At 41.3% G+C, this 21,782-nt stretch overlaps 1 protein-coding gene and 1 pseudogene across 1 annotated transcript in view; one reads left to right on the forward strand and one right to left on the reverse strand.

The window, feature by feature from the left end:
* Positions 1-21,782, reverse strand: part of PKP2 (plakophilin 2) — a 103,771-nt gene that overhangs the window by 70,022 nt on the left and 11,967 nt on the right. The window contains exons 2-4 of the mRNA XM_066258091.1: positions 16,552-16,664; positions 15,282-15,964; positions 7,550-7,685 (exon numbers count right to left, since the gene is read on the reverse strand). Of these exons, the coding sequence (XP_066114188.1) occupies positions 7,550-7,685; positions 15,282-15,964; positions 16,552-16,664 (932 nt within the window). The remainder of the gene's footprint in view (positions 1-7,549; positions 7,686-15,281; positions 15,965-16,551; positions 16,665-21,782) is intronic.
* On the forward strand, positions 20,167-21,317 carry LOC136323735 (ras-related protein Rab-32 pseudogene; annotated as a pseudogene).

A 21,782-nucleotide genomic window follows, 5' to 3' on the forward strand; every position in this document is an offset into this window, starting at 1 on the left:
TAAAAAGATGTTCTCTGTAACTGTTTGATGAACTGACCAACTATTAATCTTGATTTCAAAACACAGGAGAATTTCTACAATAAATGGTACTTTTTGGGGGACTTGTCAGATTAACAAAAGGAAACAAAAAAAAATAATGGCTGTGGTAGTAATGGCTCACACTGTTGGTGGGAGTGTAAATTTGTACCATTTGGGGGAGGAGTTATTAGGGAGTTATTTATCAAAATTAAAAATGACTTAATAGTAAAAAGGACTGAATTACCTACTGCCTGAAACAATTTTAAACACCAGACAAAACATACAATGGTTTCAATAACTGGACATGGGGCAACGACAGAAAGTGATTCTGAGGATGGAAAACAAGCACGGGAGCCTCACTGCGGCCTCAGGGCCCTTTCTGCACAGAGCTCCCAGGCTCCGGTGGGGACCCTGCCTGGATAGAGCTCCCAGGCTGCGATGGGGGTGGCAATGCAGTGAGAGGAAAGTGGAATTCAACAAGTGGAGTTGAGGAGACAGTGTCTAGAAGAAGCAAGAGGCGAGTGTTTGCAGGGAAGTGCACCAAAGACCTGCACAGGAGAACTCCTGAGATGTGCAGAGGGTCCCACCCCAGCATTCAACAGTGTATCAATTAGTGCACATGCGTGAGAACACTGCCCGGGGCCAGGGAAATAACCCCCAAAAAGGATGCTAGCAGAGGCCCAGGCACTCTGCCTATTTTCATCCAGCCAGAAAACCTCCTAGTGGATGGGAATTTGCGTCAGAGTTCTCAGAAGTGTCTTGCTTTAAGAAATGAGGACTAGTTAGTTTTAGAAGAAATGCTGCTCTGGTCCCACCAAACAAATCTCCAAAGCAGGATTTAAAAAAATCACACTGTTTTCAAGTAACTTACCAGTAATTGCATCCTAGAATATAGCTCAAGTATTTGTATTTACAGCAAAATAAAAATATCTAGCAGTCAACACAGATAAAATTTATAAGTGGCATTCAATAAAAAATTTTCAGGCATGCAAAGAAGAAGAAAAATATGATTCCTAATGAGAAGAAAACACAGTCAATTGAAACCTACCAAGAATGAACACATATGTAAGAATTAGCAGACAAGGTCATTTAAGCAGCTATTTTAACAGTCTTCCATATGTTCATCAATCTGGGGGAAAGATAGAACATGTTACATAGGGACATAGAAGTTATAAAACAGACTCAAATTTAACTTCTAGAGATGAAAATATAATTTATGAAATACAAAAATATACTGGATAAGATTAACGGCATATTAAACATTGCAGATTAGTGAATTTCAACCATAGCAACTGAAATTATCCAAATGGAAGCACAGAAACAAACTAAAAAAGAAAAACAAGTATGAATGAGCCGTGCAATAACTTCAAACAGCCTAATAATATGCATGTAAATAGTTCCCAGAGGAGGGGCAAAAACTATCTGAAGAACTAACGGTTAAATATCTATTTCCAACCAAAATTCCTAATGTGCTAAAACCCAGAGATCTACAAATTTAAACTAAATGAACTCCCAAGCACAAGAAACCTAAGGAAAACGACACTAAGGCATATTGGGAACAAATTGCTCAACACCAGTGATAAAAAAAAAGTCTTCAAAAACAAATTGGGTGGGCAGGGTGTGGGGGGTGGCAGAGACACATTATATCATATATAGAAGCAGAATAAGAAAGACAGGAAATTTCTTGTCTAAAGAAATTACAGTTAAACTCTTCCAGAAAACTGAAGAGGAGAGAACACTTCCCAATTTATTCTGTTAGGCTAGTATCACCCTCAATCCAAAACTGGACAAAGATATTACAAGGAGAGAGAATCATAGATTAATATCCTTTATAAATATAGGTGTGGGCCCTGGCTGGTTGGCTCAGCAGTAGAGCATCAGCCCAGCATGTGGAGTCCTGGGTTTGATTCCCGGCCAGGGCACACAGGAGAAGCACCCATCTGCTTCTCCACCCTTCCTTCTCTCCTTTCTCTCTATCTCTCTCTTCCCCTCTCACAGCTAAGGCTCCACTGGAGCAAAGTTGGCCCGGGCGCTGAGGATGGCTCTGTGGCCTCTGCCTCAGGTGCTAGAATGGCTTCGCTGCAACAGGGCAACGCCCCAGATGTGCAGAGCATCACCCCCTGGTGGGCATGCCGGGTGGATCCCAGGTGGATTCCAGTTGGGCCCATGTGGGAGTCTGTCTCACTGCCTCCCCGCTTCTAACTTTGAAAAAACACAAAATAAATAAATAAAGAAATATAGGTGTATAGTTTCTTAACAAAATTTTTGGAAACAAGCTAAATGTTCATTGATAGATAAATGGGTAGAGAAAATGTTATATATATATATGATATATACAACATGTATATAACAAAATATATATACAATATTTTGACTTAGAAAATATATACAATTTTATGACTTAATAGAATATTAAGTCATAAAAAAGAAAATCCTGCCATTTGTGACAACATGAATAAATCTTGAGTGCATTATGCAAAGTGAAGTCATAAAAAGACAATATCATATGATCTCATTTATATTTGGAATCTAAAAAGCAAATAAACAAACAAAGCCCTCCGCACAAATCACAGATACAGAGATCAGATTGGTGGTTGCCACAGTGGGTATTTGGGGGGTGGGTGAAATGGGTGAAAGTGGTCAGAGGTAGAAACTTCCAGTGGTAAAATACATAAGTCATGGGATGTCGCATAGGGCATGGTGACTCTAGTTAATAATACTACATTACATATCTGAAAGTTGCTGAGAGTAAATATATCTCAATTTTTAAAAAATGATGTTAACAATACTAAAATATAAAACATTGTCCTTTCTTTTTTTTTTTTTTTTTAGATCAAGACATTTTATTCTTAGTTTGCTAGGAGTTTGTCCTTTATGAATAGTTGTCAAATCATCATATAAATTTCCTTTTAATTTGTTAATTACATTAATTTCTTTTTAATAAATTTTTATTAATGGTAATGGGATGACATTAATAAATCAGGGTACATATATTCAAAGAAAACATGTCTAGGTTATTTTGTCATTAAATTATGTTGCATACCCCTCGCCCAAAGTCAGATTGTCCTCCGCCACCCTCTATCTAGTTCTCTGTGCCCCTCCCCCTCCCCCTAACTCTCTCCCTCCCTCCCTCCCATGTCCTCCCTCCCCCCACCCCTGGTAACCACCACACTCTTGTCCATGTCTCTTAGTCTCGTTTTTATGTTCCACCAATGTATGGAATCATGTAGTTCTTGTTTTTTTCTGATTTACTTATTTCACTCCTTATAATGTTAACAAGATCCCACCATTTTGCTGTAAATGATCTGATGTCATCATTTCTTATGGCTGAGTAGTATTCCATAGTGTATATGTGCCACATCTTCTTTATCCAGTCTTCTATTGAAGGGTTTTTTGGTTGTTTCCATGTCTTGGCCACTGTGAACAGTGCTGCAATGAACATGGGGCTACATGTGTCTTCACGTATCAATGTTTCTGAGGTTTTGGGGTATATGCCCAGTAGAGGGATTGCTGGGTCATAAGGTAGTTCTATTTGCAGTTTTTTGAGGAACCACCATACTTTCCTCCATAATGGTTGTACTACTTTACAGTCCCACCAACAGTGAATGAGGGTTCCTTTTTCTCCACAGCCTCTCCAACATTTGCTACACAAAAAGATTATTAGAAACAATAAACCAATACAGTAAGGTCGCAGGATACAAAATTAACATACAAAAGTCCATAGCCTTTCTATATGCCAACAATGAAATATTAGAAAACGAACTCAAAAAAATAATCCCCTTCATGATTGCAACAAAAAAAATAAAATACCTAGGAATAAACATAACAAAGAATGTAAAGGACCTATATAATGAAAATTACAAAGCATTGTTAAGGGAAATCAAAAAAGATACAATGAGATGGAAAAATATTCCTTGTTCTTGGATAGGAAGAATAAATATAATCAAAATGGCCATATTACCCAAAGCAATATACAAATTTAATGCAATTCCCATCAAAATCCCTATGAGATTTTTTAAAGAAATGGAACAAAAAATCATCATTTTTATATGGAACTATAAAAAACCCCAAATAGCCAAAACAATCCTAAGGAAAAAGAATGAAGCTGGGGGCATTACAATACCTGACTTTAAACTATATTATAGGGCCACGATAATCAAAACAGCATGGTATTGGCAGAAAAATAGACACTCAGACCAATGGAACAGAATAGAAAGCCCAGAAATAAAACCACATATATATGGCCAAATGATCTTTGATAAAGGGGCCAACAACACACAATGGAGAAAAGAAAGCCTCTTCAACAAATGGTGTTGGGAAAACTGGAAAGCCACATGCAAAAGAATGAAACTCGACTACAGCCTGTCCCCATGTACTAAAATTAATTCAAAATGGATCAAAGACCTAAATATAAGACCTGAAACAATAAAGTACATAGAAGAAGACATAGGTACTAAAATCATGGACCTGGGTTTTAAAGAACATTTTATGAACTTGACTCCAATGGCAAGAGAAGTGAAGGCAAAGATAAATGAATGGGACTACATCAGAATAAAAAGTTTTTGCTCAGCAAGAGAAACTGATATCAAAATAAACAGACAGCCAACTAAATGGGAAATGATATTTTCAAACAACAGCTCAGATAAGGGCCTAATATCCAAAATTTACAAAGAACTCATAAAACTCAACAACAAACAAACAAACAATCCAATAAAAAAATGGGAAGAGGAAATGAACAGACACTTCTCCCAGGAAGAGATACAAATGGCCAACAGATATATGAAAAGATGCTCAGCTTCATTAGTTATTAGAGAAATGCAAATCAAAACTACAATGAGATACCACCTCACCCCTGTTAGATTAGCTATTATCAACAAGACGGGTAACACTGTCCTTTCTTTTTTTTTTTTTTTTTTTTTTCATTTTTCTGAAGCTGGAAACAGGGAGAGACAGTCAGACAGACTCCCGCATGCGCCCGACCGGGATCCACCCAGCACGCCCACCAGGGGGCGACGCTCTGCCCACCAGGGGGCGATGCTCTGCCCATCCTGGGCGTCGCCATGTTGCCATGTTGCAACCCTCCTGGGCGTCGCGATATTGCGACCAGAGCCACTCTAGCGCCTGGGGCAGAGGCCACAGAGCCATCCCCAGCGCCCGGGCCATCTTTTGCTCCAATGGAGCCTTGGCTGCGGGAGGGGAAGAGAGAGACAGAGAGGAAGGCGCGGCGGAGGGGTGGAGAAGCAAATGGGCACTTCTCCTATGTGCCCTGGCCAGGAATCGAACCCGGGTCCTCCGCACGCTAGGCCAACGCTCTACCGCTGAGCCAACCGGCCAGGGCCACACTGTCCTTTCTTAAAAAGAAAACAACTCACAAATACTCCTGGCCTAGATTAAATCTCTCCAAATAATAAATAAACAAACTCACAGGGAGCACACGACTTAATAGTGAAAGAAAGACTGACTGCTTCAAGGACAAGTCTCACTTTTTAACAATGTGCTGGTGGTTCTAGTCAAAAGAAAAAGTAATGTAAGTCATTTATATTGGAAAGGAAGAAACAAAATTGTCTTTGTTCACAAATGGCATTATCTTCTATGTAAAGTCTGATGAATCTACAAACAGCACACGAGAACTAATAAGTGAATTTAGTGGTATGACAGGATACAAGATGAACTGTATTGATTAAGCTGTATTTCTATATACTAGCACTGGACAATAAAAAATTAAACAAACAAACAAAAAGAAAATAAAGAAACCTGGCCATTTATAAAAGTATCTAGAAATATGATATCCTTAGGGATAAATCGGACAAAAATCACTGAAGACTTCTAGAGTAAAAACCATAAAACAATGCTGAGATAAATCAGAGATCTAAATAAATATTGTAATATATCTTGTTCAGGGGTCAGAAAACTCTATTGTTCAGATGTCAGTTCTCCACATGTTGATCTATGAAGTCAATGTAATCTCAAACAAAATCCCAGAAGTTTTATAAATATAGAAATTGACAAGCTGATTCTGAAATTCAAATAAAACTGCTAAATACTGAGAATAGCCAAAATAGCCAGAAAAAGAAGAAAAAGGACTAACATTACCTAATTTCAAGACAATATAAAACTACAGTTTTTGTGACAGTGTGGTATTTGCATAAATATAGACAAATCAATGGAATAGACTACACAGTCCAAAAACAGACTTATTCACGGTGATGAATTACTTTTCAACAAAGGCACAAAAATAATTCAATATCAAAAAAGTCTTTCAACAAATGGTGCTTGAAAAATTTCATAAACATATTTTTTGAAAAGCAATTTGAACTCACATCTTGTAATATATAGAAAGATTAATCCCAAATGAGGCCCTGGTTGGTTAGAGTGGATAGAGTGTTGGCCCGGCATGCAGACTGCCGTCCTGCTCAGGGCATGCATGAGAAGTGACCGTCTGCTTCTCTTTCCCTCCCTCTCCCCCTTTTCTTTCTCTTCGCCTCTCACAGCCAGTGGTTCAATTGGTTTAAGCATCCATCCTGGGTGCTGAGGATAGCTCAGTTGATTTGAGTGTCAGCCCCAGACAGGGTTGTGGGCTGATCCAGCACAAGACACATGCGGGATTCTATCTCTCCTCCTCTCACTTAAAAAACAAACAAACAAACAAACAAAAAACGCTTGCATTCTTAAAAAAAAAGTTAAGTAATCTCAAATGAACCATAGACCAACTATAAAATCTAACACTTGTAAAACTTCTAGAAGAACATATAGGAGATTATCTTTGTGACTGTAGAGTACAGAAATATTTCTTAGATACACCATAAAAATCATGCTTCATAAGAGAAAAAAACTGAATAGCCTAAAATACATACTCACTCCCCCCCACCCCCCAAGTACACAGATTGCTGACAGTTGCCTCTGGGGACAGCTTCAAAGGGAGAGAGAGGTTGGGGAGACAAAGAAGGGGGCTGTTTGTGTAGTGACTTACTTTCTAAGTTTCTGAATTGCAGGACATTCATAAGTGAATATTTTCTTTTAAATTAAAAACTCTCAATAAATATTTTTATTTTATGTTTTAAAAAATTGAGCTATAATTGACATACAACTCAATGAAGATGTTTAAAAATGTAAGTTAGCCTGACCAGGTGGTGGCGCAGTGGATAGTGTTGGACTGGGACGCGGAGGACCCAGGTTCGAGATCCCAAGGTCACCAGCTTGAGCACAGGCTCATCTGGTTTGAGCAAAGCTCACCAGCTTGGACCCAAGGTGGTTGCTGGCTCGAGCAAGGGGTTACTCGGTCTGCTGTAGCCCCCCCTCCTCCCGGTCAAGGCACATATAAGAAAGCAATCAATGAACAACTAAGGTGCCACAATGAAGAATTGATGCTTCTCATCTCTCTCCCTTCCTGTCTGTCTCTATCTGTCCCTGTTTCTGTCACAAATAAAAATAAAAATAAAAATGTAAGTAAATTATTGGTTTCGGTTTGCAGGGTTGCAATAATAGATGGGGGAGGGTGCTAGTTTTGCAATGGACCTCAGGCAACACTTACCCTTTTCCGAGCGTCAGACTTCTGGAAGCACTCGTGCTGTATGAAGGTGGCCGCCACTGAGATCCTGGTAGGTGGTGTGCGGTCAGCATCCAGCATACTCACTGCCCGCTCCAGAGTCATCTCCAGGTCCGCATTCCTAGACAAACAGTCACAGATTCAGCTAAATCCCAAACCTGCTCTCTCCTGCCTACCAACCAACCTTCAAGAGATGACTTGGCTAACATTGGGAAGCACCCAGAACATCTGAGTCCTGGGTCATCTTTAGCCAAGAGAAAAATCAGTCCCTGACATCAGAAGCTGTAGGAAGCTAGTAGCTGAAATACTCCAGCTTTAGTCAGACTAGCCTCAGAAGACGTCAATGAATTGAGCAGAATCATAACATATACCAAAGAAAGAAACTGAAACTCCGTTTAAGGTAAATGTGGAGTGTGATAATTACATCCTAAAAAGTGACTTTAAAGGCACAAGACTTTAGATGAAACTGAAATCTGGCCACAGAAATGAAAAATTATGGTTACCCTGGTAATGTCACATCTGTAGAGAAAACACTTTTCTTTAAAACTCATTAGATTTTTTTCAAAGCTGTTCAGGATCTGTTATTTCACCTGAAGATGAGCTTTTAAAAAAGCATTCTAAAAGTGTTCTTATTTAATGAATATAACAGTATATAAACAATAAAAGCCAGGGAAACTGAGCTGATTTTGTTCAAATAAATCATGCTGGTATGACACATTCCATCAGGAAAGGTAATGATTAAGTGCAATTATAAATATCTTTTTTCCTTAAAAATATTTTAATACATATTATCATTTGCTTTGCTATTAAGATGACACTGACCTTTTTTCTAGCTAGTCACATACTTTTGTCCTTTACTAATTGCAGGTATTTATAGTGGCGATGAAATCTGATGCAGTTTGACATAGAGAAGATAATTTATAGAGGACAATTAAAACTGCTACTTATAAAACATAATAAATGTTAACTTCCAAATGCCTCATAGAACTACCCTGGTTTCTCCTCCTTTATTTCTGCCTAGAGGTTGACCAGATTAGGCAGTCTACTATCGATGTATCAATAGTTCAGCTTCCTTAAGCATCACCTCAGAGAAACTACTCAGGATGCTCATGTCGTAGAATTATGGCTAAAGACATGCCTTGAAGGTAACCTAGGCCCCAGCTTTTGCTTCAAAGGTGGTTACACCTGATTCATTCCAGGTAATAAACTCCAAAGACATTTTGGGAGGGTGTTTTCTGTACCTGCTGGCAAGCACAGTGAGTAAATTCTCTCTTCCATCAGGCTAACCCACAATATATGCACATGTGTTCAGATGTGAGCATGTGTTGTGTTGTGTTGCACGTGGTGTGTGTTTGTGTATGGGCAATGTGGTGGCTCCAGCGAGGGGATAAATGAGCCTCCGGACTGAAAGCTAATCCCCACTGCTTCTGAAGCACATGTTCAAACGCCAAAGTGTTACCTCAAGAGTGTAAGAGCATTGAAAATGAAGCAGAAAACAGTTTTGGCATCTATACTGAGAATTATATAATGATCTCATATTTTAACATGTTGTGCCTCAGGAGTCAATTTAATTGGTAAAAATATGCAGGCTATTACCATTAAAACCAGAATTTGAGTCATTGTTTAAAAATATAAATACACTTTTAAAAAGAGAAGAAAGTATTTTATATGCAAACATTCCACTGCCTTTACAGAGAAATCAAAACACTACCAGTCTCAATTTAAATGGCAATTTTAAATCTTTAGCATTTACCTCTACAGGTGTTTTGAAAGACAACTCATAGCATAAGAACAGGCTTTTTTTTTAACTCAGCTTTTTTTTTTTAAAAAAAGATTCATCCAGCCTGACCAGGCAGTGGAGCAGTGGATAGAGCGTCGGACTGGGATGCGGAAGGACCCAGGTTTGAGACCCCGAGATCGCCAGCTTGAGTGCAGGCTCATCTGGTTTGAGCAAAAGCTCACCAGCTTGGACCCAAGGTCGCTGGCTCGAGCACGGGGTTACTCGCTCTGCTGAAGACCCGCGGTCAAGGCACATATGAGAAAGCAATCAATGAACAACTAAGGTGTTACAACGAAACACTGATGATTGATGCTTCTCATCTCTCTCCGTTCCTGTCTGTCCCTATCTATCCCTCTCTCTGACTCTCTCTCTCTCTCTGTGTAAAAAAATAAAAAAAAAATAAAAGATTTGCCATTAATCCACTTTATAAGTCACAAATGACTCAGGAAGTTTAAATTTCCCAAAATAATTCCATTACTTGAATCTTTTATTATCCTGAACATGATTTACAAAGAAGCTCTGCATTCACTCCTAGCCAATCCAACACCATTTTATCATTAAAAACAGTTCTCAAACTGAACAAAGACTTCTTCAAAAAAAGTCTGCCATGGCTGCCAGGGCGTCAATTTTCCATTTTGTTCCTGTCTGTGATGCCCAACTCTAAAACATGGCGTATGTTCTGACCCCAGCCTGGCTCCACCCCTGCCATCCTCAATCCTCTCTTAATCCTCCTCTGATCAACTGCCACATCCTCCTATTACACCAGACTTTTAATACTTTTTTAGACAATACATGCCTCTTCATAAATCACTCTCCAATTTTTCTAGAAAGCCCATCCCTCTACCTAATTATCTATTCTTCAGGACTCAATTCAAATATCCTCACTTCTATGAAATCTCTCTAGTGCCCTTTTCTCCAGCTAGAGCTATTCCTTCTCTCTTCTCCTATAGCACTCCTCCCCTCCATCCCCTTCTTTTTCTTTTTTCCTCCTTCCTTCTTCCCTTCTCACTCACCCATAAAGCACTTCCTGAAGCCTGCAGAAATGTGGCTTGGGAATGGGGTCAGGGGAAGAGAGGACCAGGAACTGCAGCTGTTCCTGGACCCCATTATCCCCTGAACATACTCGCCAGAACAGTCTTTTCAACATAGCATTGGTTAATATGTTAAAATAAGGTCAATGTAAATGAAAAATATAAGAGGAGGCGAGGTTAAATATCCTTGGTTAGAATATGAGCTATTTAGTAATAAATAACAACCAATGTTTTTTTTATGTGTGCAATCCCTCAGCAACCAGCGTTCCTGCCAGCTAACAGCAGAGCCCTACCGCATGCTGGTTCCCAGACGCTAGAATAGGATAATCTGCCGAAGGCCAACAGACAGAAGCTGATGAGTGGAAAGCTCCTGCGTTGTGGTCCCAGATGTTCAGGAAATGCAACTTCCCCTGCCTCAGAGAGATTTTCAGTGATGAAAACACTGCTTTGGAAAGATGACTCTGGAGTGGCCGTGTGTTTCTAGAGACAGTTTTGAGGGCACTACACGAGTCTTAGTGGAAGCAAATAAGCCTTGAACTTGGCTGTTAAAAATGAAAATAGTTGAAGGAGACATGAAGAATTACGAACTTAAGGGAGGTGGTAATTAAGAGGACGTGTAGGGAAGCTGGTATGACTTCTTTCCTGCTCTGCACTGCTCTACGCCACAGAACTGACTGGTGATCCCCCTGGAGATCTGTCTCTCTCCTTAATCTCAGCAAACCGCCCTCTTGTTCTCTGAATTGCTAAATACATCAGTATGGACCACACAATCTGGCATTTGATGCATCTTACTGTCTTTCCTGAATCTCTGACCTTCAATATCCCACTTAATTTTTCCCTTATGGTGCGTACTGCAGTGCTGGGCACACTGGGTGAACCACCAGTCCCCTATAAGTATAGAAATCATATTTTCAGAAAAACTGATCCAGGAGGTTTTGCTTGGTGACTTCTTGAAACTTTCTTAAAAGTCCGACTGAGAGCAGGTGCTGACTGTCTTTTACTGCCATGTCTTGGTTTTCAGCTACACTAGCAACTAACTCTCTGACCAGACATTCTTCTTTTGGAAAGAAACATCCATTGTTTAATACCTTATGTCATTATGCAGGTTTATAGTGTTATCTAGCTACTCTACAGAAATGTTCCATAAATGTGAAAGAACAGTTCTTTACAAGTGGGACTTTCATTAGACGTGAAAAGGTAAGATTCTAAAAATAGGGGTCGGGTAGATCTGAAATGTGTGACAACAGGAAGAACAGCCGCGGAGGGGGCAGGACTCTCAAGGGACAGTCTGAGAAACTGAAATGAGCCTAGGGGCACACCAAAGCAAGGGAGAGTCAGGCCGAGATGTCACCTTGATCACTTATTTTCCTCATTATAGGAAATAACCTCTGACTTTCCTTTCCGTAGAAAGCAAAATTTTCAAAGAGTTCATTTCTATGATTTCTGGTCTCTAAGATGGCAACTTTAGGAATCATCAAGAATAGATTTTTTGCCCTTTATTTTAAATATCTTGACCCCAAGTGTTCCTTCTATTCTCTGAGATATAATTATTCTAATAAAATCTACCCTATTTGTTAAAATAATAACCTGAAACTGTGGTTAATACTTCCAAAATCTGAGTAACAAAAAAACCTAGATGGTAAAAAGGAAAGAGTTTATATTTCATTTCTTCCCTCTTTAATTCCTTCATTCTCTCACCATTCATTTATACAGTGATTGTGAAGGATCTACCTCTGTTTTATGGTGCTGAGAATATAAAGATAATAAGACACACTCACAAGAAGCTCAAAGTCTAGAGGGAGAGCAAGTAAGTAAATGAATAACCACAAGATATTATTCTGGTAGAGACACCCACACAGTACAGCTAACTGGGGCACATGGACCAGACTGGGAGGGGAGTGGTCAGGAAAAAGATGCATTCTGAGCTAAGCCAGGCAAAACCAGAGCTCCTGGGGGAAAAGGAATGATAGGCAGGCAGGCAGGCAGGTAGGTGGATGGGTAGGTGGGAGGGTGGGTGGATGGATGGATGGATGGATGGATGGAAGGAAGAAGAAAGGAAATATATGAATGAATACCTTCCCTTAAGGGAAATAAAAGAGGTTCCAAGTGGCTTGAATGTTTGTGCAGGGGTGTGTTTGGAGATGGTGGTCATGAAGGGTGAAGATGAGAAAGATGAGACTAAAGGGATGAGCAGGGGAAAACACAGGCCTTGTGTGCCATGCTAAAAAGTGGGAAAACTTGGTAGGGTTGTGGGGAGGTTATAAACTGGGGAGAGAAATAATCAGCTTTGGGAAGCTTATTAAAACAGTGCTAGAGAATGGTTCAGAGCAAATAGGACCTGAGACAGACAGATCAACCTAGGCAATAAAGATGAAAAGAAGAGTAAAAATTTAATACCCATTAAGGAGATAAAGATATAACATGGTGATATGTGATTGTGAAGGAAGAAGATAAGAATGACTTCCAGGTGTATAAATGGTAGGGATTTAGTATGAGGAAACGGTTAGCAGTAGAAGGCTGGGAGGGGCTGATAAACTTAGTTTTGAATCTATTGACTTTGGGATGTCCAGGATGTTATTGGAAATACAGGGTGGAACAAAAGTCAGTTTACAGTTGTTTGTATGAAAAATAATACCATATAAATAATAATACAAGAATAAACTGTTTTGCCTACTTATAAGTGTAAACCTACTCTTGCTCCACCCTGTATACACAAATCTAGATTCAGAATAGAAGACAGCTGAAGACGAAATTCTGGGAATCACAGGATTTATTGTAGGACACAGGGCTCCTCTGGAAGAGCACTGAGACTTGGAAGAGAAGGATTACCAAAGATGACTTCTTTGGGCACGCAGAAAAGTCTTTTCAGAGAAGACTAAGAGGAAATATGTGTGGAGGCAAGCAGAAAACTAGGAGAGGCTGGTGCCATGAAAACCAAAGGAAGAGAGAATTTTGCAGACAGTGGTGTAAATGCTGCCCAGAGGTTGAGTACTGTAAGGACTGAATAGGTGTGCCTCGAATACAGCAATAAGGCAGTCATAGGTGCATTATGGGAAAAGTGTTTCGGTCAAATGGTGAGAACCAACACCATATTGCAGTGGATTGATGACAGATTGGAATGTGGGGGCTCAGAGATGAAAGAAGAGAATGCCAGTTGCTGGAGGAAGTGGCATGATAGCTTTGTTATGATTAAAATCATTTTATTAGGATTGTGCCTAGCACAAATCCCAGAATATAGTAGGTATTCAATAAATTTTGAATTAGCCTGACCAGGTGGTGGCGCAGTGGGTAAAGCATCGGACTGGGATGCGAAGGACCCAGGTTTGAGACCCCGAGGTCGCCAGCTTGAGCGCGGGCTCATCTGGTTTGAGCAAAGCTCACCAGCTTGAGCCCAAGGTCACTGGCTCGAGCAAGGGGTCACTCAGTCTGCTGAAGGCCTGCGATCAAGGCACATATGAGAAGGCAATCAATGAACAACTAAGGTGTTGCAACACGCAACGAAAAACTAATGATTGATGCTTCTCATCTCTCTGTTCCTGTCTGTCTGTCCCTGTCTATCTTTCTCTCTGTGTCTGTAAAAAAAAAGAAAAAAATTTTTTTGAATTAGAAATGTAAAAGCCTTGATCAGCTTTTTCCTTCCATAACTCTTTTGAGTAGTGAGTTTTTTTAATGCTCGCTGACCCCTGGGAGTGAGTTTTTTTTTTCAAAAAATAAAATTAGTTCCAGTTCCAGTTTTATTAACTTAAAATCATGTATGTTTGATAAACAATTTATGGAAGCAAGAACATACATTTACCTTTTTTTATTGTTGCCTTACACATTTTTAAAATAAATCAATCATACTCTGGATGGTCAGGAGGCATGAGGACGTACATGAACGTTCACTCAAAGGGTTAACTACCTCATGAATTTTTCTTCCTTATAAGTGTGTCCATATTGACAAAGATTTGCTTTCTACAAGAAATGCTTGAAGTCTCATGCACAATTTTGCTTTATAAAAAACATCTCCTGCTTCAAGTTTAGACTAGCCCTAACATCTTTTATTAGCAGGACCTGCACAGTCAATGAATCCTGTACAATTCCACTTAAAGTGATATTAAACAATTAAGCAGCATTATAATTCAAACAAAAATCACATATTTAATGTTTTGTCATAATGATACATCATTATTTCAGGACTTGGTCACTTATTCACTCATTCATCATCAACCTTTTTTTTTGCAACTTTCTCAGTTTTTAAAATTTGTGCTTCAGCACGCAACTTGAATAAGGGTTAGGTTCCAAAGATTAGATTAGTCAAGACATAAAGCAAGCAAGAAGGCAAAGGAATGACTTTGAAAATTTAATTTTTTAAACTATTTGGTATTGCCAAAAAATACCCTCCAAATCACTGATATCAGAATTAAAAAGTAAATGTATTAGGCAGAAAAGGCAGGAAAGACACATCTAAAACTTAGGTGCCTTCGCTTAGCTCTCGGTTTTATGGTAGTAATTACCAATACAGCATTTGCGGTTCACTCAGCACCAGGAATACATCTTTTCTGCCATTTTCCTTCCTTTATTTCAAGAAAATGCCTGCCATTATCCATTTCTTCATCTGCCTTGGACTTAGCCCTTGTTCATCAAAGACGTAGCCATTTCTGCAGCCAGCATCTAATTTAGAACAACAGATGGACTAATCATCACATTTCCCGGCAAAGCGGCCATGAGGTAGCCTGGCCTCTGTCCCTGAAATAAATAGGCTAATCTGTCAATTAAACAGCTGCCTGAGAAGCCATTATTTTAATCACTTATCTCTGGAAACCTCTCCGTGCAGCCTCAGAAGTGCCAGCTCTCGGCGGCTGTAAGGGCTGTGGGAACAAAAAGTGCTGGCAGGGAGCGCATGGTGGTGGGAGTGGGCGCTCACCTGAGCTGGGAGTCAGTGAAAGTGCTTCTCTCCGCAAGCATGTTCCCGCTGCCCCCTGCTGCCACCTGGCCCACGGTCATGTGCGTCCTGCGCCCGCCGGAATCCACAGCGACACTGGGCCCGGCGTCCCTCACCGTGCGGCTGCTGTGGAAGGAGCTCTGATGCCAGGAGGTCCGCGCGCCCCTGTTCTGAGTGACGGGCTGCAGGGGCACCAGCGGCCGGACCTGCCCTGAAGTCAGGTAGTTCTCCTTCTCCAGGAGGTTGCCCATGCTGTGACTGGTCCCCGGCCTGGGGCATGTGAGCATCACTGGGTTGGGAGGGGCACCGTCAAAAACGCTGTCGTTAACAGAGCCGTACTGGAACTGTCTGTGGTAAGTGTCATAGTAGCGCTGTCTGCTCACGGGGCCCGCGGTGAAACCGACAATCTCAGAGCGGGCGTATCTCGGGGGCATGAGAAGGGTGGACCTCCGGCTTTCCTGGTGCCGCAGCGTGTGCCCCGCCTGGCTCCTCTGGCTGTACAGGTGATCGCTGTGGGAGTAGTGGGCCCTCTCAGGGCTGCTGTCTGGAGAAATCTCCAGTCTTCTCAGGGGCTGTCTCAAGGATCTTTCTTCCACTGACTTCTGCGAGCTGTACTGCGCAGTTCTTCTCCCCCAGCGACCTTCGTAAGTGGTGGTAACGCCGGACTACACAGAGAGAGAAATCAAGTTTAAATGAGGCATAAAGCAGTTTCCATCTTTGCTGAAGACGAACTATTCCAGAACTATTACACAAGGGGTCCGTTTCTCTGAATCACATGGAGAAGTAGGGCCCCTTCTGGGTAAAATCTGTTTTTAAATAAGAGTTGGTTAACTTGATTGAGGATTTATTTGCACCAGGAGTTGATACTGTAACTTATGGACACAGACAATAGTGTGGGGATTGCAGGAGGGAAAGGAAAGTGGTGGAGGAGAGGGAGAGGGGATCAATGGTGATGGAAAGAGACATGGTTTAGGATGGTGAACACACAATACAATATACAGATGATGTGTTGTAGAACTGTGCACCTGAACCCTGTATTACTTTATTAACCAATGTCACCCAAATAAATTCAATAAAAATTTTTAAAAAATGTTCCCAGTTTTCAACCGTGTCCACACAAAGTCAATCTTTTCACAATTCATTTAGGAAATAGTAGTATCTGGGAAAGGTGACATTAAAAAAGAATCTATGAGAGTTGAAAACTGTTTTCATGGTAATCTGATAACTAGTGTTACATTCTTTGGTATCCTACCTTGAGCATGTCATAGGTTTTAGGAACAGGGGAATGCCCGCCAGCAAAGTCATTTTCAACCAAGTGTAGGTTGTAGACATACTCAGGAACACTGCTAGTTCGGTGAAGATTTCCTGCAATCAAGCATATGGATGAAAATAATATAAGTGGGCCAATCAGTAGTTAAACATTATATGACAATTATATATTTATTTTAAATTTCAGTATGAAGGCCAAAAATACGTATTAGATTTACATTACTGTTTTTAATGCTGGTTTAACCTCTTGGATGTGGCAAATGATCAGTGGTGATCATAACATTCCCTACAGGCTTTTCAAAATAAAAGTTAAATTAAAAATAAAATATATAATTATTATTTTTAAGGAAAGAGAATGGGAGAGGAAATTTGCACAAACATCCAAAAATGTTTGTTTGTTACAATGCTGAGAAATTTGGGAATCACTTATTGGCTTAGGTGGGTCTGTACTATATAAAGTTCAGCTTCTTAAGTCACACCACTCTATTCCCAGGGCTGGACCCCAGGAGCTTTCTGAGAAGGCTGGAGGTGTAGGCAATAAATACAAGGGTGACTCAACACTAGTAGATAAGATAGCTTGTATAAACAACAAGGTGACTCTGTGTGGTCAAAGAAAACATGCACCGCTTGAAAGAGACCAAGCCTGGCATGGAGGTATCTGGCCACGTGAGAGTGAGACCGGAGAGGAAATCGACCTCTGCTCTACAAATGACTGTGTTTTTGGTATCAGCTTGGTTGGCGCACTCTTAGTTTGGCGATCTAACAGCCAGCCCACTCTCCTGCAATTACTGAGTAGGACACAGCCCATCCTGCTCTGCTCGGTCCAGGGAGTGCACAGGGACTCTAAATTGTTGCATGTCTCTTAAAACACTCCTCTGAGGATCAGGTGGTAGAAGACAGTGTACTCCTTGATCCTTCTCCCAGCTTTTTATTTGCTCTTCTTTTATAATCTCTTACCATCTTAAAAAAAAAAGAAAGAAAGAAAGAAAAAAGCTAGTCAAAATAAGCAAAGATCTCTAAAACCTAAGAAATTCCTAATTCCCTAATTTTAGCCAAAATTTTTTGTTATGGCCCTGGCCAGTTGGCTCAGTGGTAGAGCACTGCCCAGTATGTGGATTTCCTGGGTTTGATTCCTGGTCAGGGCACACAGGAGAAGAACCCATTTGCTTCTCCACCCTTCCCCTTCTCACTTCTCTCTCATTCCCTCCTGCAGCCATAGCTCGATTGGAGCAAGTTGGCCCTGTGCACTGAGGATGGCTCCATGGCCTCTGCCTCAGGTGCTAAGAAGAGCTTGGTTGATGAGCAATGGAGCAATGCCCCAGATGGGCAGAGCATCGCCCTCCAGTAGGCTTGCCAGGTGGATCCCAATCCAGGCACATGCTGGAGTCTGTCTCTGCCTCCCCTCCTCTCAATTAAAAAAGAAAGTTATACTTTTTTTGTCATTTAGTATTCTTTTAGGAATCAGAGAAAAAAATACTCAACTCTTCTAAGCTTCATAGACCTCATGAAAGATACTGAGAATAAGATGACACAGGCAGTCCCTTTCCAACATAATTGGAATACACCAACACACTTTTCCAATAAGTTGTTATAAAGTCAAAGCTTCAAAGACTAACAATAGATTCACAAGTTATTTTGAGAGAGAGGGAGAATGGAGATTGTCAAGAGCGCTGAAAAGAATGAATCCATCCCAAAATGTGCATGTATGTGTGTCTTTATTTCCTGGACCAGGTTTTAGGTTTCAAGGGGTCCTGGGGGAGGCAACTGCAGGTATGTAAATGTCACTCTAAAGACCAGGGAAGCTGAGTTAAGTTAGGCCTCTCCTGTTTCTAGGGGACTGATTTCTCCACAAAGGACGGTAAAAGGTCAGGCAGCCCCTTACTTTTTAATCTCAATGACAGAAAATGCCTGAAACCAGAACAAAGAATGAGGAAAGTAATCTCCTCTAAGACCCCAGAGCAAAGTTTCTGAGTGGCCTTATGATTCCATGCTCAATGCCCACCTCAGTCTCCTGCCTAGGCTGCCCACAGTCCCTAACTCTGCCCTCACCATTCCTTCTGCCCTTACCCCAGGCTATCAGGAAGGCAGGGCTGCAAGGGTCCTGCTGGTGTGGGAGTCCAGCTGAGCAAGTCCGAGGAACATCCTGGCTCTAATTCTGACGGGTCTGGGGACCAGACCTCGTCACTGGGGGGTGCGGTGGGGGCAGTGCTTAAACCATGCCTCTCTCCAATATAACAAAGCCCTTTACTACAGGGTTTTGTTTACTGCAGAGGTTATGGCAAGGCAGAGAATTACTGGTCAGTTGATATGTAAGAAACCAAATTTATTACCTTTAAAAAGGGTAGTTTAGGGGTATCCATGTTCAGAATTTTAAATTGTATAAAAATTAAAGATAGGAAAGTCAGGGACAATCTAGAATGGGAAAACACTAATGGCATATATGAATGGTTGCCAGAATAGTCATTCCTGTTACTCTATAATAAAATGGCACATGATGAAAGGGTGTGATTTTAGGAATCCAACAAAATTTCTTCAATGGGTCCCACTAGCCCACCATCACCTGCAGTGTTCCAGGAACACGTAGACGTTCAGAAACAGTTACTGGGGGGCTACTTGCATCTTTAAGCCGAGATTCCTGCAAGGATTTTTAAAAGGTATAAGAATCTTTGGACAGGACCCAGGGAAACAGTATATACTATCAAAAGAGCTAATCATTGAGTTTTATAATCAGGTCTGTTGAAGTAAAACGTTTAACTCACATTGTTGGTGGGGGTTGTAAGGTTTTTTTAAAGCAACTTATATGAACTCCTTACATTTCAGTATTATTTTTCTTTCAGGAACTCAAATTATATGTTTCTTTTCAATATTCTGTGACGCAGAGCCAGCTATTATCATTTTCCTTTATAAAGAGGGAAACAAATTACTTGCTTTAAATTGCAAAGAGATTCAATATCAGGTTTGAGTTCTGGCTTCCTCCTTTCCCCTGGGCTCTGCTGTTTCAGTGCACTGTGGCTTTCTGAAACTGCCATTTATTAAAGCATTAAAGGGATGATCATACCTAGTTTTTGATATGAGGACAAAGAACAATCATTCTCTTTCCTCTAGAACCTTTGCCTGGGCAACTCCAAATACCCTGTAAATATTAATTCTTTATTTTCTAACATAAGTCCTTATAAGGAAGCTTCTCTTTTAGTTTTCAGATGAATGAACTGAGACCAGTTTACTGGTTCCCAAAATAACTACAATGTGGCTGGTAACAGGGAATGAAATAAGACTCGATTTTTAAACCAGATCCTCTTCTTTTGCCAGCAAGGTTGTGACTCCTGATATCCAGCCTGCAGGTGAGTACAACAGATGGTTCCGCTGGTCAAAAGGCCAGTCCGAAACAGCAAATGATGCAGATTAATTTGCCTAGGCAGTCATGAGTTTGAGATCAGTATAGTGGATTAAAGGAGAATTAGCAGCTGTGTTGTAAGATTTTAAAGAAATTCTGAAAGGGGTGGAATTTTTCCTTAAAAGATAAATATTAATCAGGGTGGAAACTAAATCCCTTTAAGGAAAGTCATTTTCTAGTCAATCAGAGAATAAAGTATATACTATGACTATTGAACATATAAAACAATGCAGCCATGAAATATTTTTCTCTAAAGATAGAACAAGAGAGCAGATAAAAATATACTACAAAGAGAGCACCTGCCAGCTGCAGCAGGGTCGGGGGCACGCATGGCACCTCTTTCACGTGCTGGTCATCGGCGAGCTTGGCGTGGGCAAGACCAGCATCATCAAGCGCTACGTGCACCAGCTCTTCTCCCTGCACTACCAGGCCACTATCGGGGTGGATTTCGCACTCAAGGTCCTCAACTGGGACAGCAGGACGCTGGTGTACCTGCAGCTGTGGGACATAGTGGGGCAGGAGCGGTCTGGCAACATGACCCACATCTACTATAAAGAAGCTGTTGGTGCTTTTGTACTCTTTGCTATATTGAGAGGTTCCATGTTTGAAGCAGTCTTAAAATGGAAGAGTGGGCCCTGGCCGGTTGGCTCAGTGGTAGAGCGTCGGCCTGGCGTGCAGGGGTCCCGGGTTCGATTTCCGGCCAGGGCACACAGGAGAAGAGCCCATCTGCTTCTCCACCCCTCCCACTCTCCTTCCTCTCTCTCTCTTCCCCTCCCGCAGCCCAGGCTCCATTGGAGCAAAGATGGCCCTGGCGCTGGGGATGGCTCCTTGGCCTCTGCCCCAGGCACTGGAGTGGCTCTGGTCGCAGCAAAGCGACCCCCCCCCCCAGGGAGGGGCAGAGCATCGCCCCCTGGTGGGCAGAGCGTCGCCCCCTGGTGGGTGTGCCGGGTGGATCCCGGTCAGGCGCATGCGGGAGTCTGTCTGGCTGTCTCTCCCCGTTTCCAGCTTCAGAAAAATACAAAAAAAAAAAAAAAAAAGAAATGGAAGAGTGATCTGGACAGTAAAGTCCATCTTCCAAGTGGCGGCCCTATTCCTGCTGTCCTCTTAGCTCATAAATGTGACCAGAAAAAGGACAGTGGCCAGAATCCTTCCCAGATTGACCAGTTCTGCAAAGAACATGACTTCACTGGATAGTTTGAAACCTCCGCCAAGGATAACATAAACATCGATGAAGCAGCCCGGTTCCTAGTGGAGAACATTCTTGTGAACCACCAGAGCTTTCCTAATGAAGAAAATGATGTGGACAAAATTAAACTGGAACAGGAGACCCTGACAGCAAATCTCAGTGCTGCTGACGTGCGTGGCCTTGGCTCCTGTCTCATGCTTTCAGGATGTGGGATGTGACCTGGCTTGATTTCTCCATTTGGGGCCAATTCCTGAGAACAGATTAAGGTGGTGGCTGTGCAGCTCTGTGGATTTTCCCAGGGCTGTGCTTTAAAATGACAAAGATGGCGCCCCTGGGAGCCTACGCCTAAAAGAGGTGTCTGTGTTATAATCCTAATAGTGGCTCTGACCTTAATGTGAACACTTAGGCTTCTGTTGTTACTGCCATCAGATTCAGGGTAATGTTTACATCCTTCTTAACATCTCTTAAAGTGACAGTGTAAGCACTGGGGTGGTAATAAAACTCTCCTTGCAGTCTTACAGTAACTATATGAGTCCATTTTTTGTGTTCCATCTTCATTCTGTAGAACACATTTAGACTTTTAGCCACAGCAAGCTTGAAGTTTCTGGTCTTTTCAAATCTATAATAGTCATGG

Source organism: Saccopteryx bilineata, chromosome 2, assembly GCF_036850765.1.
Source record: "Saccopteryx bilineata isolate mSacBil1 chromosome 2, mSacBil1_pri_phased_curated, whole genome shotgun sequence".
NCBI lineage: Eukaryota > Metazoa > Chordata > Mammalia > Chiroptera > Emballonuridae > Saccopteryx > Saccopteryx bilineata.